The sequence below is a fragment of the Oxyura jamaicensis genome, chromosome 28, assembly GCF_011077185.1.
Source record: "Oxyura jamaicensis isolate SHBP4307 breed ruddy duck chromosome 28, BPBGC_Ojam_1.0, whole genome shotgun sequence".
NCBI lineage: Eukaryota > Metazoa > Chordata > Aves > Anseriformes > Anatidae > Oxyura > Oxyura jamaicensis.
In genome coordinates, this window is record NC_048920.1 from 3,363,950 (window position 1) to 3,381,972 (window position 18,023).

The following is an 18,023-nucleotide window of genomic DNA, read 5'->3' on the forward strand; positions in this document are numbered from 1 at the left end:
CTCTTTCAGCTTAGAGCATCCCTCGTGTTTAAGTCGCTCTCACAGAAAGATCCCTAGGTCAATAAGTTATACTAAAGGCAAGCACCCTCCTTTGGTGGTCTTTTTAGCAACTGAGGTGAGATAAGCTAAGCAGCGGATACTGTAGATGCTGGAGACATCTCTTTTTATGGCCATCCAGGAAGGAGAGTGAAAAGAAGCTGTTTATGGCTGCATTGAGCTGCTTTTGTAGGCTTTCTGGGAAGTGAGGACCCACGCAGAGGCCCCTTGCATCTGGATGACAGATTCAGACAATGGATTGTTTTTAATCTTGGTGTATAGAAGATTCCAGCTAAACTGATATCATATGTGCTTTGTCTGGTCCCCAGCCAGCATGGGTGAGGCAGACAAATGCAAGAACAATTTTTTGCACCCTGAGGTTGGCTGTGTGGTTCTAGTATAGCCCAGCCTTTGCTCATTGGCTAGCCAAACTGCATGGAAAATAAATTTGATATGGGGAACTGTTTTGTTGCCTGAAATTTGTGTTAAATGGCTGCTTTGGATTCTTCTGTTTCCAAGTCCTTGGGTGCTGGAGCACTGCAAGGAACCCTTCTGTTCAAACTTTGTAAAGTCTCATGGCATCCTGCCAGTGAAGATGCACTGAAACAGATGTTTTCTTAACAAAAAAGGGAGTTTTCAACCCCCACCAAAAGATTAGCCTCTGAGCTGGTGACTTACTTCGGAAAAGTTTTTCTGAAGTTTTTCATGCTGTACCCAGGTCACGCAGCATGCATTGACAGAGACACTACTAGAATTATACCAGCCAAGAAAACGTCTGGTTTGAAGGAGAGCGGGCACAGGGGAACGGTCACTGGGAAGCAGTGTGATGTTTTTTATCCCTGAGAAGAGACTAGGATTAGGAGAAGCCCCACAGGATAAGGTATGCTGCTAAATACACACTGTCATGGAGGTGGGTTTTTGTCATACTGACTGCTTCTAATAGTTGCCTTCAGTAACTTTGCCACCTGGAAACAAATTCCAGGTTAAACATCTTGATTCTAGTGCATTCATTATCCCTTCTCTTCATTACAACAGTCTTGGAGAGGAATGAAAGGCCAAGTGGAATTCCCGAAGTCCATCTAGGTGGGACACAGTCACACGAGCACAGTGAACACATTTCATCCTGAAAATAGCAAACATGGGCCAGCAGAGTTTCATTAAGGGATGTGGGAAAGAGCTTTAATAGCTGATGCAGGAACAGCAGTTTTCCTTTTCACAGAATCACAGATTTTATGGACTGGAACGGAACCTTGAAAGATCATCTAGCCCAATTACCCCTGCCGGAGCAGGAACACCTAGATCAGGTCACACAGGAATGTGTCCAGGTGGGTTTTAAATGTCTCCAGAGGACACTCCATGACCCCCCTAGGCAGCCTGTTCTGGTGCTCTGTTACCCTCACCGTGAAAAAGTTTCTTCTCATATTTAAGCGGAACCTCCTATGTTCCAGCTTGCACCCATTTTCATTTGTCAGATGTTTGGAAAATACAACAAAATGTTTATTCCTCCACTTCTGAGTAGTGCAGCCTGCCTCGCAAGGCAGAACAGCTGCAAAATGCCTGGGGGCGGCGTGTCCTTCCCATAGGGGTCTGCACACCTCTCAGGGACGTTCTGAATGGTGATAGTGGAGCTGCTGAGACTGGACCTTAAGGAACTGGAGTCAAGCTATCAAAATACCATAAGGAGTGCCCAGATTGGTGGCACTTTGAATAACATATTGCCATATAACCATAATCCTAGTCTGCGCTCCGCATTTTACTATGGAATTGTGTTTTATGGCATAGAACAGGTGTCTAAGACCCTGCTTCTGGGTGAGTTCTGAATTTACACACATGGAGGACAATTTTTCTTAAGTCAGAGAGCAAACAGCAGTTCCAGGAGCTTACAGGTAGAGTTTTGTCTTAACTACCAGAAATTCTATTCCTCCAGCTTCTGTGTTGAAGAAGAGGCAGAGAGTAGTTTCAGTGACATTCCCCCCTATAAGTTGACAGAGAGTTTGAAAGTTGGCTGCACTCCCCAAGCTCCCCACAGCTCAAGGGCAAGGCTGATGCTGAGAAGACACGAGCTGCATTGCCCCCTGCTTTGCTCTGTGCTGCAGTATCTCCCTAGCTACTGCTAAGGCAGTAATGTGTTAGAGCATCCCAAACCACAAGCACAAACTGAAACACTGTACCATGTCCAAGAGAGATGATGAAAATATCATTCCCATCTGCAGCTCATTTGAAGATGAGCAAGGTGCATCCCACAAAGCAACCAGGAAGACTGAAGATTTTGGCAGACATCCCTGGGGTGGTATGCTTCTGCTATGGGGCTGGGACAGTATCAGGCTCCGTGGCTAAAAGGAGGGATTCACAGCCATGCTTCTGACTGACAATTCATGTCTATGGTAACAAATTTTCATTTGTACTCAAGGACAAATTTCAGGTCCTGGCCAAGATGTCAGTTTGGAGTGTATCTGGGAACCCGGTGCTGCGCAGTCTGGTGAAGCTGTGCAGATGGATGTCTGCAGTCTTACCTTCACATCTGTGGCTGGTCTCACTCTGCTTGTGTCCTGCAGGGCATTTGCACTCATAAGAACCAACTGTGTTGATGCAGTTACCTCCCTGACAGAGGCCAGGAATGGCTTGACATTCATCCACATCTACAGGGAAAAAAACAAAGACATTAGAAAGTACAGCCACTGCAACGGATGAAGGTTCAGCCAAGCATGGTGAAGAATAGGTAGTGCTATGAGAAATAGGAAGCTTTGCTCCAAGTAGGTGGATTTACATTTTTAATGAAGTTACCCACTGGATTACATTAGAGATAAGGTAAAGGGCAGAAAATGGTCATAAAGTTATTGTTGGTTTATCTGCACAAACAAGAAGGGAGAGAAAAGAATAGTATTGTTTTTCAAGGCAAACATCTCCAGCATCAGCAGCCAGCTTCACATGGTGGAAAAGGCCACAGTCATTGTGGCTATCTCCTTCTGGTTCATTCCAGGTCAGTGGCTGAGTTGGAGATGAGAGATGATTTGCCCTGCAGCCTTCAGAGAGCAATATCTGATTCAGGGCAGTGAGGGGAACCCACAAACTGTAAGCTTGTCTCATCAGCCCAGACCAAAGAAGCTCATCCTGCAGCCATGATTTCCTCATCTGTGATGGGAAACTGAATGTGACTGGGGAAATCCACACATTGAAACTACCTCAGAATGGAAATCCCTAACAATTTTGTTTGGGATACGTAGATGTCTTAACACAAACATTATAACATGTTAGAAAAACAAATATATATGTAGATATTAATTACTTTAAATATTACAAATTTTACAAGTCTTCTGGAAGTAAAACGAACACGGAGAGTAGGTATTGTGTCAGAGGAAACAGAATCAAATGATAAAGCTGAACTTGAAGCATCCACTTTTATTCAAATAATTTCAAATGCTTCCTCTGGCAACTTAACTAAAGGCAGTACACTCGCCTGAAACAGTCTGACCTCATGGAATGTTTCCAGCTGAAAATATTTCTACCTGCTCTCAACTACAAGACAGACAAACCAAGGGAGAAGCGAGGCACCCAGGGCACTGCTGGTAAAGCTGGAACCTGCTGCCTGTGGCACAAACACTGCTCTCCCCTGCACCACAGTCTTAATTAAAGAGACCAAACTTTGGCCTCCAGAAATGAGTAAGAAAATGTCATTCTTCAATGCCCTTACCTTGGTTCTGTCCGCAGAACGTTTTTTATCACTGATGATGAATATTACTGAAGTGTATGTCGCATGGGAGACCTAAGGTCTATGGTGATGCTTTTGACATAACTGTGGATTTAGCAAAGTTTACACAGCCAGCTTTCTCTATATTGGGACTCCTGTCAGCTATCCATCACTTGTGCTTTCAGCACACTTCAGCATGGATAAGGGAACATCATCTTCCAAATTCACGGCATTTACCTTGGCAGGCTCCAGTGCGAATGTTGGGAATGAAACCTCGGCGGCAGGGATGAGGTTGGGCAGGGCACATCTCACATGGGTGACCCCAGGCCCGTCCAATGGTGGCACAACACATGGTCTTGGTACAGACGATCCCACTGAGCTGGCCCTGGCACATCTGGTTATTTACTTGGCTGAAGCAGGGACCGGTACGATAGTCTGAGGGAGAATAAAAATAACCACAGGTTAGATTAAGAAACAAGCACAAGGTCCTTTGTCTAACACTGTGTCTATTCCCCATCCCACCAGTCAGCCATTTAAGTGCAGAGTCAACAAGTTCTGGAAAAAAAATATGCAATCCTAGGAAGAAGAAAAATTTAAAACTAAGCGGGAGACTAGCACTGGAATTAGTAGCCGCCTTTCAAACGCATGTTTCATGTGATTGTCTAGAGGTTCTCCAAGACAGCTCTTCCTTGTCCACCCCACGTTCACCCCATGAACTAGAGCTGTTTCATGCTCTGAGTCAGTGGTCTTTAAGCACTGGCCCCAGAATGAACTCAAAACACAAAGGGGAGATTTCAGGGCTGCACGTTCACCTGTTCTGTGGATGGCTGTCATCAGTGAAGCAACCGAACTTCATATTAGTTAAGGGAAAAGATGTATATGGAGGTGGCATGGTAAAAGCATCTCATGAACAGTCTTAGGGCCTGACAATCCACATAACATTAACATATGGGCAAAGTACACTTCAGTCCCTGAGGACCTCCTTTCATCCCTATAACAGGGAACTCCTATGCCACATTGCCACACTCAGCAAATGCAAGCCTCATACCTCCAGGTGAACAAAATTTATAAAAAAGAGCTTGTTTCAAGATGTTGGTTTCCTTGTTGTGTCCCTACACTGTGTTGAAATATAAATTATCATCAAGCATCAGTGTTCAGATTAGCTCAGAGATGTTTTTGCAGTGAAACATTTGCATTTGTCATGTGAAATAACAAAAAGTTGTGTGGAAGTGGTGATAGCTAAATCACGAGCCATGAGCAGCAGTGGCACACACATCTACTGACTAATAATTCTATTTCCAGAAATGTGTTAGTAAAACACAGACACACAACAAAGGAAAGCTCATTGTCCGTGCTCTGTTTCTTGGCCAGCAAGCTGTCAGATACAAGCCTTTCCACACATGATCTTTGCAATTGGTTGCCTTCTTCTTAAATACTGACAAAGATGTGCAAAAAGCAAAAAACAAGGAAAACCACTGAACAGATGCTTTGAGACAGGAAACTTTGTCCCACTGGTACAGCCACATTTTCAGACCTGCATTTGCATGAAACCATGACAGAGTGCTTTCATCCTGGGCTATAAAAGATCATCTGGAAATGCTGGAAATTACTGTAGGCTTTAGGCTGAGAATGCCTGTGCTGATATATCTTCCTCACTCCTGTTGTCTGTGCTGAGTAAAGTCTGGGTGAGCTACATCTGTATTATGATTGTTCCACCTGGAATCAGGGTAAACATTAGCTACGTGGAAACCACACAACAAATCTTCCTCTAACTCTGGGAAAGAATCCACAATTCCTTAATTCCTTAATGTCCCCTCTTATTTGTATTTCTGAGCAGCTGAAAACACAGTCATACTTAAAATTTAATACTGATGAAAGTCTCAAAAGAAGGTTGGTCTGTGAATGTCACTGAGAAGTAAGCAACAGGATGGATTTGAGAAGAAAAGGGCAATGATTTTGAAGTTACGTAGGTATAAAGCTGACAGTAGCTCATAAAAATGCATTTGTTTGGAAATCAAAACAGACGTGTATTGTGTTTGCAATGGTAAGTTACCAAATAGTCATAGTTTGGTTTTTGACCAAAATTTTAATGAGATACCAAAGCACATGGTTCTCATTAACTTTTCCTGCCATGCCAAGTTCAATGCTTTAGTTTGTTCTAGTTTATTCCTAGAAAACAAATCAACATATTTTGAGTTGTTCTCTCACCCGCTGTTTTTTTCTTATAAAACTGAAAGGCTCTTGCTCAAATTTTTAACGTTGAGACCAAGGAGATCTCTCAATAACCATACAGGTGAACCATTTTAAAACTTTAAATTTAAAAGTCTGATGTCATTGTGGTACATATCCACAAAGGGCTCTATTTGACTTAGAAAGTCAGATCACATACATGTATAACAGAAAACTGAGACGTGACAGCACTCTACAGAAGGAAGAGGTGAGCTTGCACCTCCCACATCATCCTGCTGAAGCATGGCTGGATGCTCTGCAGCAACACTTCCTCGAGACTGATAATGAAAGTGCAATTGTAAGGACAACACTCAATTTTAAACAAATAATTGACAAAAATAGATTTCCATATGTAAATTACTTTCTTGGATGGAATGAAGCTAAGGAAATTGCAGTCTGAAGTCCAGAAAGTCTGCCTGCATTCCAATTCCCATCTGTTGCTAATTTTAATGGGTCAAATTATTAAATATTTAATGAGGCAACACTTTTTTTTCTTTTCTTAAAGGAAATATGTGTACTTAGGAGATGCCTAAAGACTTGTTACAGTTTACACAGAGGATCCCGTCTTCCAGGAACTTTGTTGCAGGTAGGTGTCCTTTAGAACTTGGGTCTTTTCTGCTGGGTTTCTTAGAAAAGCAGAGAAGTGCCTTCCTCATTGAAAGCTGAGATTTACTCCTGTTTCCTCTTTCATAGTCACTCAGTCTTACAATTACAGTGTCCAGTGGTAGAATATGGGTGATTTCCATCTTTCCATCTGCAGGTAGCTCTCATTAAAGAGACTGCAATAAATACATCAGGCCTTATTTTAGGAAGAAAAACTCCAGTCAGAGTGTTTCCAACTCTATAGAAGAGATTTTTAATACAGCAGGGCTATACCATCTAGTCCTTCAGCAATTAGTTGTAGATTTAAAAAACAACAGGCCAGTTTGCTGCCTCAATTATCCTCTCCAAAAAGAGTTTTGTAAACAGTAAATAGTCATTATAGGACAGACACCAGTTTTCCTCCCAACATCTATAATCAACTGCATCATTACACAACTCATTTTTCTTGCTCGTTTGCTCTGTTAACTTCAAAGTAGACCATACTCAGTGCCCTTGGTCTGTAGGCTTCTTATCACTGTGGAGTTAGATTAGGTTACTGGTCATATACTTGTCCCAGGCAGCCAGCAAAGAGTGCTCAAACTTCAAACCACACCAAGGAATCAGAGTTGCAGCATCAAAGTGGTTGCATTAACCACAAGAAACCTGATTCCTTGCTATGCTCTTTGTTTTCAAACCCTCACCTCCCCCTACCCCACTGGGACAGTAAGGTTTTAAAACACCAGCTAACCTGAAGTACGGACTTCTGCAGATGCCGCAGTCAGTTCAGGGCTACAATGAGTCTTGTCTGCCTAATCCTACAGCCAATACAAGCCCCAGATGTGCTCAGAAGAGGAAGTGTAACAAGAACAGACCTCATTCCCAATCTCCATGTTTGGCTGGTTGTCATGGAAATCGCTAGGAACCCTTTGGCTAACGAACGGTCACTCCCCAAACCCTTGGGGTGTGGGATCCAAGCCATTGCACACCCTCTTATGTTGAGCCACACGATTCCGCTTGCAAACAGCTTCCTGCGAATATCCCTACAAACATTTTTCACTGTCCTAATTAGGACATTAATCCAGGACATAAGTGGAGGAATACTTTACAGTTGCTGAAGACATCTGTCTTCACCAATGTGCTGCATGGAGATCTGCTGAAAAGTTTGGGGCAGTCCAGCATCAGAGTGGAGCAAATAATTCAAGTACTCCTGATACTCCAGATTCAGCCAAGCCAGAGCACAAAGCCTCATAGCCCCTAATTTCAGCACCTAGGGTGCTACACTGATCAGGGATGTTGCCCCGGCTTTGCCTACATTATTTCACCCAAGTTCACCTTGCCAGAATATGTCTCACCTAGAGGTAATAAGAATGTCACACGATTCTGCCAACTGTAATTTTTGCTAGAAATGCAGCTTGATCTCATTAAAAAGAATAATCCATCCAGACTAAAATAACCACTCTGAGACTATCAAACATTTATGTAGAACAGTTGCAAGGCACCTTCTTTATGGCTAGGTTTCCCCAATATTAAACGAAGAAAATGGAAATCTTTTGTAGGGAATGTTTCCCTGGCATATACAGCATAATTGAATGCCATTAAATTGAATGCCATTATTTTTTAGGGAAATGTTAATTTTAGCAACTCAGTCTAATTTCTTTGAAGGAGCTCTCAAACTCAACACCTCTAGTAATAAGGGCATTTTTCAGATGTTCATTATAACTTTAAATGCAACTTCAGATTGCTTTTTGTAACAGCTGAATTGACACAGTATCTGAACCTGGAGTATTTACAGCTTCATAACCAGTTTAAATTATTTCTTTGCTCTGGAAACACACAAACAAAAAAAATACATTTTAAATGAACTTTTTACTCTCTTTTAACTTGTCCTTACTGTCCCTCTGGGAAAACAAACAAACTAAAAGGTAGTTTTTGACAAAGAACTTCTATAGAAAAGTATTTTGCTTGAAAATTTTCACAAGAAAAAGGATAGCCTTCCCCGCTTCTATCACATCCATCTACCCAGCAGGGTGTCACCGTGTAAATAAATGCTTGCAATGGGAATTCATGTCCCTGGGTAAAGATTCAAAAGCAGGAACAATTGCACCACTTTCATTGCTATTTAAAACCGTAATCCCAGAAACACAAATATGACTGACTCCATCATGTAAGCAGTTCTGCAGAGTCCACACTAAAAGGAACATAAAGCGATGGAAGAGCTCTCCTCTGCACTCTCACTCTGTCTTCTAGACTGTCCTTTCTTTAGCACTATTTAGCTGGAATCCCCTTGTGAGACAGGCCATGGGCCATGTGAATTCCTTCTTTGTAAAATAAATAAATAGAGCAGCAAGGAAGAAGAGATTTTCTTTGCTAAAAAACAAATTCCGTCTCATAATAAACAATGCTTTTAATGAAGGCTTTTTCTTAAAACAGTACGGACAAACGCTGCTTGTAAGTAATCCCCAGAGAGATACAGACTCACTGTGATGAGGTCACTATAACATACCCCAGGCTTTGGCAGAGTTCCACATCGCTTTCTAAAAGCTCAGCAAACCAGTAAAGGGGGGCAAGGATAGTGGGTAGCAATCCTGATATATATTTTTCTAATGTCATTGCATGATTTCCGTCAGCAGAAGACTTGGTCCCCAGGCCAGGGGAGCAAAGCCTTGCAATTCTTTTTGTCTGTAACCTTCTGGGCTTTTGGGGCAGAAAGCACACAAGCAGGCAGTCAGCACAGCCCTGGGAGTGAGCAAGAGCTGATGCAATCAAGGCAAGGCACTAATCTGGCGGATTCCCATGCAGACTTCTACCCCAAAGATTCCCATACAATGCCTGCTATCCCTGATAGGGGTATTCCTTGAACAGAGGAGGCCAGCTGTGCTCTCAGGGACCTGCCAGGTGAGCTCATAAATTACAAATTAAAACCCTAAATGGAGCAATTTATGCTCTACTCACAGACAGACCATGGACAGAAAGGACCCAGGGGACCACCATGCAAAATCCACCAGAATAAAAACAAACTGAACTGAGTGAATACACGTCCACCAAATATTCTGCAATTGTTCCTGTTGTAGTAAATGCAGATTTTAGTACATTGATTATAGGTTTCTGCATGTAGTGTAACCCTACATATCTGTTAAACCTCTCAGGCTGTGTACATCCATGACAGCTTTGGTGAGAGGGTGGATGGTTGGTGCAGAGAGCATGAGGGTCTCTGTGAAGGACTCTGTTTTCATGGAATACTTTCTCCACCTAGTCATTTCCTTACCTTATACAAACAGTCATATTCTTGATGTTTAACTTTTTGGAGTTTTGCAAAAAAAGAAAAATCTGGCTGGGGCAGTTTATAAGGCCAGACATTCCAACTGTTGAAAAAACACATTCAAAGGAAATAGTAAAGAAAGAACTTTTTAAAGTTTTCCTGTCCTATTTTTACAGTTTCCTGTCAAAATCTTTGCCTCATGAAACCTGAGATAGAGCTTCATGTACAACCCTCCTCCAAGGGTTCTTCGCTCCAGTGGCATCTGAGGCATAAAGCACACATAGCAACAAAGAGCCATTACTTTAAGCAGTTGTAGAAACGTGTGGCAGTGTTGGAGCAGGAGGCTGGCACAGGGGTTTAATACCTCTGGACTTTTCTCTCCAAGCACATTTGGCCCAGGTGGAAGCCTTGCACCTCTCAAAGTCCTTTGGCAGAGATTAAGGCTATGGGCAGGTTCCTGGTTACCAGGGGAAAGAACATACGGAGATGGTGGCTGGGATGGGATGGACTGAGCTGAACTTGGGGGAATTTCTCCTGGACAGCTGATTGTGCTCACCATAGGAGTCCACGGCTGAGTACAAGAAGAAGAAATTTGTGTCTGTCAGATGGGAAGTATTCTGGGGTAAAGCATTTGTGGAATTTGCCTACCTTCCTTCTGGCAATAAGTTAACAATAACTTAACAATAAGTTAGGAGTGAGTACTGAGAAGGACACAAATGAGTGAGGATGACATCCAAACATTATAGCTGATTTTACAGATCTTGCCTGATTGTATTAATGTTACCATGTTTGAGCTGCAGTCATCTGTTGCTCCATTCAACAAAGTCTTTGTGCTTCGAAACACAGTGCAGTGCATGGCTTATGCTAAGGAGGGCAAGGTGATCTTTGGAAAAGGCTTATTCACAGTTAAAATATCTTGAAATAGATGGAAGAAGTCTCAGGAGTGACCAGGCAGACACAAATCATGTTACTTGCTTCTTTTCAGACTCAATTAAAAGAATCAAAAACATTGCATTCTCTTTAGCATCTTCTTATCCCAGTACACTTCAGCAGGCTTTGCTTTTTTTTTCTGCAGTCAATGGTAAGAGTATTTATTGGGCAGACTGTGAAAAACATGCAAAAAATAGGACCGTTAAGGACAATTTGATTGAAGACGACAGAAAATGAGTGCTCAGAGCTCAGATTAGTAAAACAGGATTCAGCAGCCATCCTGTATATGGAATAAGAGATTGCCCCAAAATATCTCCCAGTCTGGTAATGCACTGCTATCCTCAGTGACTTGTCAGAGTGGAACAAGCTCAGTAACAAATACGGGAAGGCAACCCAAAGACCTGGACGACACAATTATCCTTTTGCCGATACAGCACTGAATATGCAACAGCACTGGCTCTGTTTTCTAATGCCTCATGTAGGTCATTTATCTTCTGACATATCAGAATAAGCTTTTCAGCTATACTCAAATCTGCTACTTGTAAATCACCCTGTTTCCAGCATAACAAAATCATAGAATCATAGAATGGCTTGGGTTGGAAGGGACCGCAAAGATCATCCAGTTCCAGCCCCCCTGTCATAGGCAGGGATGCCACCCACTAGATCAGGTTGCTCAGGGCCTCATCTAACCTGGTCTTGAACACCTCCAGGGATGGGCTCTCTGGGCAACCTCTTCCAGTGCCTCACCACCCTCTGAGGGATGAATTTTCTCCTAACCTCTAATCTAAATGTCTCCACTTTTAGTTTAAAAACATTCTCCCATGTGCTGTCATTATCCAATAGAGCAGTCACTTTCCTCCATCTTTTTTATAAGTCCCCTTTTAGTACTGTTGCAATAAGGTCACCCTGGAGCCTTCTGTTCTGTAGGATGAACATCCCCAGCTCTCTCAGCCTTTCTTCATAGGAGAGGTGCTTCAGCCCTCTTATCTTCTTGGCCCTCTGCTGGGTCTACTCTAACAGCCCCACATCCTTCTTGTGCTGGAGGCCCCAGACCTGGATGCAGCACTGCAGGTGGGGCCTCACAGGGGCAGAGCAGAGGGGGACAATCACCTCCCTCTCCTGCTGCCCACTCTGTTGATGCAGCCCAGGATGCAGTTGGCCTTCTGGGCTCCAGGCACCCACTGCTGGCTCATGTCAAGCTTTTCATCCACCAGAACCCCCAAGTCCTTTTCTGCAGGGCTGCACTGTCTTCTCCAGTGAACTTTTAGTATAAGTCCTCATAGGAAAGGATACAATGGTTAGTCCAAGGAGGTGAAATGGTGATGATAATACATCAATCCAGTTCAGCCTGTCTACCCTATATTTACATCCTGACACATAAAGAGAAAGTGTTTAGCTTTCCTCCAGGTGCTCCTGGATTGTCTCTAGTCTCCTGAGCTCTGGAGGAGCAGGAAAGCATGCAGCTTCAACTGCCAGCCAGACATAGTGTGTAGACCCTGTCTGCTTGGACAGACCCAGATCTGCTGAATGCCTACTTGTACAACTGCACTAGGGCCTTGAGTAAATGTAGGCCTAGCAATGCCTCTCCTGAGTACGCATTCCTCCTCTTCTACCTTCACAGGTCTGCAGTCAGCAGAGTGCTGATGCATATCATACTTGGGTTGATCTCAGTCCAGTCAAAATGCAGTGACTCAGGTGTTCATCCCCAAACATGCTTCACTGAGCCGGTGACTGTGACATGGTATTGTATTGCACTCCTCGCAGCCAGCTAGCTGAGGCTGCTCACAAAGTCTTGCAGAGAGAGTCTCTAGATATCAGTGAAATGTGAAACGAGGCATTTACCTTCTTGCCAGTTTCCTCCCACAAGGACCATTCCTGACGTCATGTCCCCTTGAGTGGCTGGTGGCTGCCAGACACATCCCAGGCCCCTTGGCACATTTGTTCCAATGTGTCATGTGTTTAGATCCACTCTTCAGAGGCTGTCTTTGTACCCATGGATTTAGCTATGTGAGAAACTTGGGTACTTCACAACCTTTTTTTTTTTTTTTTTTTTTTTTTTTCTGCTCCAGTGATGTTCTGCTCCCACATGCACTGAGCAGCATGTTCAACAACACCAGGATACTCTGTTGGACACATGGACACCCTTTTCCATGCTGAGAATGAGAGAAACAGCCACAAGTCACTGCATCCAAGAGTGATGAAGGGTCAGAAGATATGACAGTCACCCTTCTGCCTAACTCAGTGCAGGCAATGAGGTGCCAGGAAGACCCCATTCTATATTGTTTCAGTGTTCTCCTGTGCACAGTGAATTGAGCCACTTACTGAGCACCAAACAGAAAACAACAGCATTTTGGGAGTGCTGTCCCACCTCTCAGAGGGAGAAAAGTAGTATGTGATCATCTATATTCATACCAGAATGCTCATGGGCATGCAGCAAAAATATATGGAGGATGTGTCTACATCCCACCAGTGCTCTCAGCTGACCATGACTAGCTTTCTGCAGAGAAGACAGGGAAATGTGGTTCCTCAGGGCTACAAATAGCTTATCAAATAAACCCGTCCACAAGAAGAAAATAGCATGCTACAACTGACTACGGAGTTAGACTCCCCTCATGGTGAAGTTTCTGCCAGATCTTTCAGCCTAAAAGCATACTACAAGTTACAGCAGTATATATATCAGAGCAATCTTCCTCTCTGGACTACATTTGATTAACAAAGTACTTATTCTATCCCATTGTAGAGAAATGGCAGTTCATGCCTCACCTTTGAAGACAGGCTGAGAAGAAGGAACACTATCACATACCTCAGCTACGAGTTCTGTTTTATTTCTTACCATCTGCATTACCAGAGGACTGGGAAAATCAATTAAATGCCTCATTTCAAACTAGGATGAGAAATCTCTTTGTAAACACAGTCTTCTATTAAAAAGCTCATTTGGGAAAAAAAATCTTAACCACTGCCAATAGCATTCCTCTATAAGATTTTTACTTGAAGTAAGTTCAAACTTAATCTGGAATTGAGTGGAAGAACCACTGGCTGGGTGTAGGCAGATTAATTTCTCAGCCATATACTGTACTCACACCACTCAGACAGCTTTGGTGGGCCTGACAGAATGAGCCACAGTAGCCAGTGTTTTCCTTTTTTTTTTCCCCCCAGAGAATTAATATGAAACCCAACAAATGAATAGGAGTTGAAACCTTTCAGTTCAGGGGATGCCTGTGAAGTGCCAGGCAAAGCATTTCAGTTCAGTCTCATATTAAGACGGCTCACTGACCATTTCTCCACCCATGCCCAGTGTTTTTCTGAGACAAACAAGGGATGTCAGCAAGACAGAGGCACAGAGGGTATCCAAGACAAAAGCTAAGGCTGTTCCCAATATAAACTGTGTCATGTCTCCTAACCCTTCAAAACATGGGACCAAAGTGGAGTGCTCCATCTGTCCTAATAAAATCCACCCGAGTGAAGAGACACAAAAAGAAAAGGAAAGTGACAGGAAGGTCCCTCAGTCAATCTTTCCCCAGCTCCCCAGTGTTGGGGTCAAGGCTTTGCTCATCCTTTCGAAGTGCTGCATGGTCTCAGCAGTACAAATACAAATGCTTTCAAAAAGCAGGAGCCACATCCCAGTCCACGTTTCTGGGATCTCTCCATTCCTCCATGATTGTTGCTGTGCATCTTCCCACATCACTTGTTCTTTGAGAAGTGCAGCTGGATTGGGGCTCAGTTTCACCGTCTGCATGGACCTCTGGCACAGCCATAGATAGTATGGAGGAGGTATTTCTTCCATTTATACCCCAAACAAAAATTCTACTGGCACCTCATATTTCTAAATGTGACATATCTTCTGAAATGCAAAGGCTGCGATTAAAGACCTTTTTGAGCTATCTCAGATATCATTAAATTTCTGTAAAGTTTTCATGGTCCCCTTTGTTACCATGATGTATTTTCTTGCATGCCTGGTCTCTGGGGCAGTTTCCAGCTGAAGGTACAAAATATGTACAGCTCTACCAACTATTTCACTTAGAGCAGCATTCTGGAAGTTCAGAACTCTGATATGAGTTTTAGAAAGGAGTGAATAAAGGGACCGTGTTTAATGTTGGCTGTTTCCTGTCAGAGTTTTAGCATATACCCAGGGGGATCTGACACATCCTGTATAGCTGATTCTTTTCTCCTAATCATCCAAATTAAACTGAAAATTTGGGAAGTAAATCATTATGCAGAGGAAGCAGAAAAACTGAGATTAAACCACACGATAAGTCTTCTATGGGCTGGGGAGGCTTTACAAGTAAGAATAATGGAATATTCTGCAGTATTCCCACCATCTGGAAATCTGAGTGGATTAAAGTGCCGTTTACGCTGACAGACTCATTAACATCCATCTGTACGTTACAAAATGGTGTTTTGGATCATGTATGCTGTTTATATATGGCACGGAGCGTCTGTCGCTAGAAAAGCTACAGCTGGAGGGAACATAATAGATCACTTTGGATTCCCTTTCCCTTAGACAAGACTGACTCTACCAGAATTAGATCTAACAAATATTTATGCTACCTGCTCTTAAACACCTGCAGTTATGGAAACAGGCTCCTTAAGCAACTCTTCTAGTGGTTAAATATTTCAGGACGATAGATAAGAGTGGAAGTCAGATTGATAGACATTAGATGTCACAAACACGCTTAGAAATTAGGAGGATGAGAGGAACTGTCTTCCTATACAGGAAGGATCTTTAAGAAATTGATATAGCATACAAATATGTGTTAATTTGGGGACTTGTGTTAGTCTTACTCATTGCTAGTGGAGATTTCTTCCAGGACTGGAATGATAGCAGATATGACGAACCCAGGGTTTACAAGGCCAAAACAAAACCAAAAGCAAACAAAAACAACAACAACAAAACACATAAAAATCATTTTGAAACTTTGAAGAATCTACAGACACAGACATAGACACATCATGGAGACTCAGAAATACTCTCTGAGTGCACATCAAAGGAGATCCTCGTGTTATGTATGTGCTAACATATAAACAATAGGAACTACAGACAGCTACATGAACAAATTACTGTCTTTTCCTCTTCCCTATTGTTTGCAGAACTCCAAGTCTCTTTGGAGTTTTCGTGGTCTTCAGGTTTTAGGACCCTTCTGCAACCACAACTCTAAGCTTAGAGATGCTGCAAAGTATCAGGGAGTTCACCACAAAGATCAAGAATGTTATCAAAAAATCTCTTTTTTTCAGAGTAAAAGAAGACATGTTTTCATTTAAGGTAGCAACTGTCATCAACAGCAATGGCTTCAGCATTTGTATGGGAAAAAAAAAAAAGGCAAATTAAACCCCATCCTTCTTACACAGAACAATCTTCCACACCTTCATCTGAAACAAATGTTGTCACTTTTTGCAACATTTTTTTTTTCCAACTAGAAAGAGGGTGAAATCAGAGACACGACATCAAAATGTTTAATTTTTCTTTAACGGTCAAGAAAACTATTAAATAGAATTGGCCTCTCTCCTCACAGATTCATTTTTTTTCTATACTTTTTTTCCTCCAACACTGATGCAATGTGAGATAATGTTACCAATGCTGCTGGGGCTATACAATATACCCACTAGTTTTTATCGCTGAAGATGACAAGTAGAAGGAGGAAGTGATGCTAAGATTCTATGAGTACCTAGCTGTTACAGTATTTACCTCTCAAGTGGAGCATTTCCTGAATGAAGTGTGAAGGTAGTTAGCTTGCTTCCATTACAAAGCAGCCTCTTACTGGAGTCCTGAGTTGTTGAACATGCAGCTTGTTGAGTTTACAGCAGCAGAAGCTGTTGCATAGTGTTCAGGAACTCAGGTTACTATTGTTTAAAAATTAAAAGATCTCTTTTTATGATTTATAGCGACATAAATCCAAAATAATATCAAATTAAAAGCCTAAAATGAGTCTATAATCTGTTTTGAATGCCTTCTGTTCATCAACAGAGATGGGTACGTTTTCAGTGCTTGCCTATCTAAACTGATACCCCAGCCCCTATATGAAAGCAGACCCTAACAGTGTAAGCCATACTAGTGTATGCTAATGTTGGCACTAGAAACAATAGAGCTGTGTCTGTGCAATGCTAATTAGCCTTTCCGAGACCCCAGCACTTTGGCACAGATGCTACCTGGATAAAAGGAGCTGTGTGTTCCTCTAAACAAGTTAGTATCCTTGCCCTGCATGTAACAATCTGAGATAATGGCACCGTGTTGTGCCTTGCAGCAGACAGAAGACTACAAACAACTATCTTGATACTGCTTTTGGAGTTAAAGATTTTAAATCCAGTGTCAGAGAAGCCAATGTATGACAACCAGGGAGCTTTTCCTAAATCCTACTAAATATCCCCTCTTGATCTGAAGATTCCAGAGATGGGCTTCACATGAATAAATGCCCTAAGTCCATAGTGCAGACATCTGTGGAGGAACTGATCACCTCTCTGTGTACACTCATCCTATGCATTTGGTCAATGAATCCTGCCCTGCGTTGCTATCACTATCACTGTTTTTTCTTAGCTTGAGGTGACACCTCAACCTACAAAAAAAAGGTGTGGTGGAGGCAAACTAACTCTTGGTCCAGAAGCCAGCCAGCCACTGCAGTATGAGTTGAACTGAGTCTGTCCTTCCTAGCAGACTGGTCTCTTAACATAATTTTTCAGTCTGAGGAATCTTACGTTTTATTTAACACTCCAGTTCCAGTCTGGAGGTGGCTAATTTGGGAACCTGGACAAGAGTAAATACACAGTGGGCTGTATCTCACCACCAATGTACTGTCTCAATTGCTCTCTCATCGCTGTTAGTGGTTAACTTACCAGCTCTCCTGCAACCCTTTGGTGAATCCTCACAGTTCCCATGCTGCAGCAAAATGGCTATTATTTTACTGAGGAACATCATAGGGTGGAGATGTAATGAATTTTCCAAGTAACCATAATTAGTGGGCCAGACTCAGGATGGAGCAGCAGACCTTATACTGCCTCATCCTATGCTCAGAACATTAAATCTCCACATTATCCAGTTGTGATTCAAACCAAGTGCTCCATTTCAACAGCATGCTGGAAGAGATTCAGGGATGTATCCTGCAACACCTCCCCTCTTCTGCAAGTTGACTGTGTTCTGATCTTCCTGGCCAGGTTATTCCCATCAGTAGATATGTCACAGCACAGAGCTGAGGGTAATCACTGTTATTTTCTTTGCACTCTTTAGCCAAGAACTACAGTTGTTGCCTAATGCTAGAGTTTAGTAATTAACAGTTCTCCCAAGAGAAACATCACTGTAACATCTCTGAG

The 18,023-nt window shown here is 42.6% G+C and overlaps 1 protein-coding gene across 5 annotated transcripts in view; it reads right to left on the minus strand.

Annotated features, from left to right (window-relative positions):
• FBN3 (fibrillin 3) overlaps positions 1-18,023 on the minus strand; it is a 116,238-nt gene that overhangs the window by 59,340 nt on the left and 38,875 nt on the right. For all 5 annotated transcript variants that reach the window (XM_035348300.1, XM_035348298.1, XM_035348301.1 and 2 more), the window contains 2 exons: positions 3,962-4,159; positions 2,550-2,675 (listed from right to left, as the gene is read on the minus strand). In XM_035348300.1, coding sequence (XP_035204191.1) covers positions 2,550-2,675; positions 3,962-4,159 — 324 coding nt within the window. The remainder of the gene's footprint in view (positions 1-2,549; positions 2,676-3,961; positions 4,160-18,023) is intronic.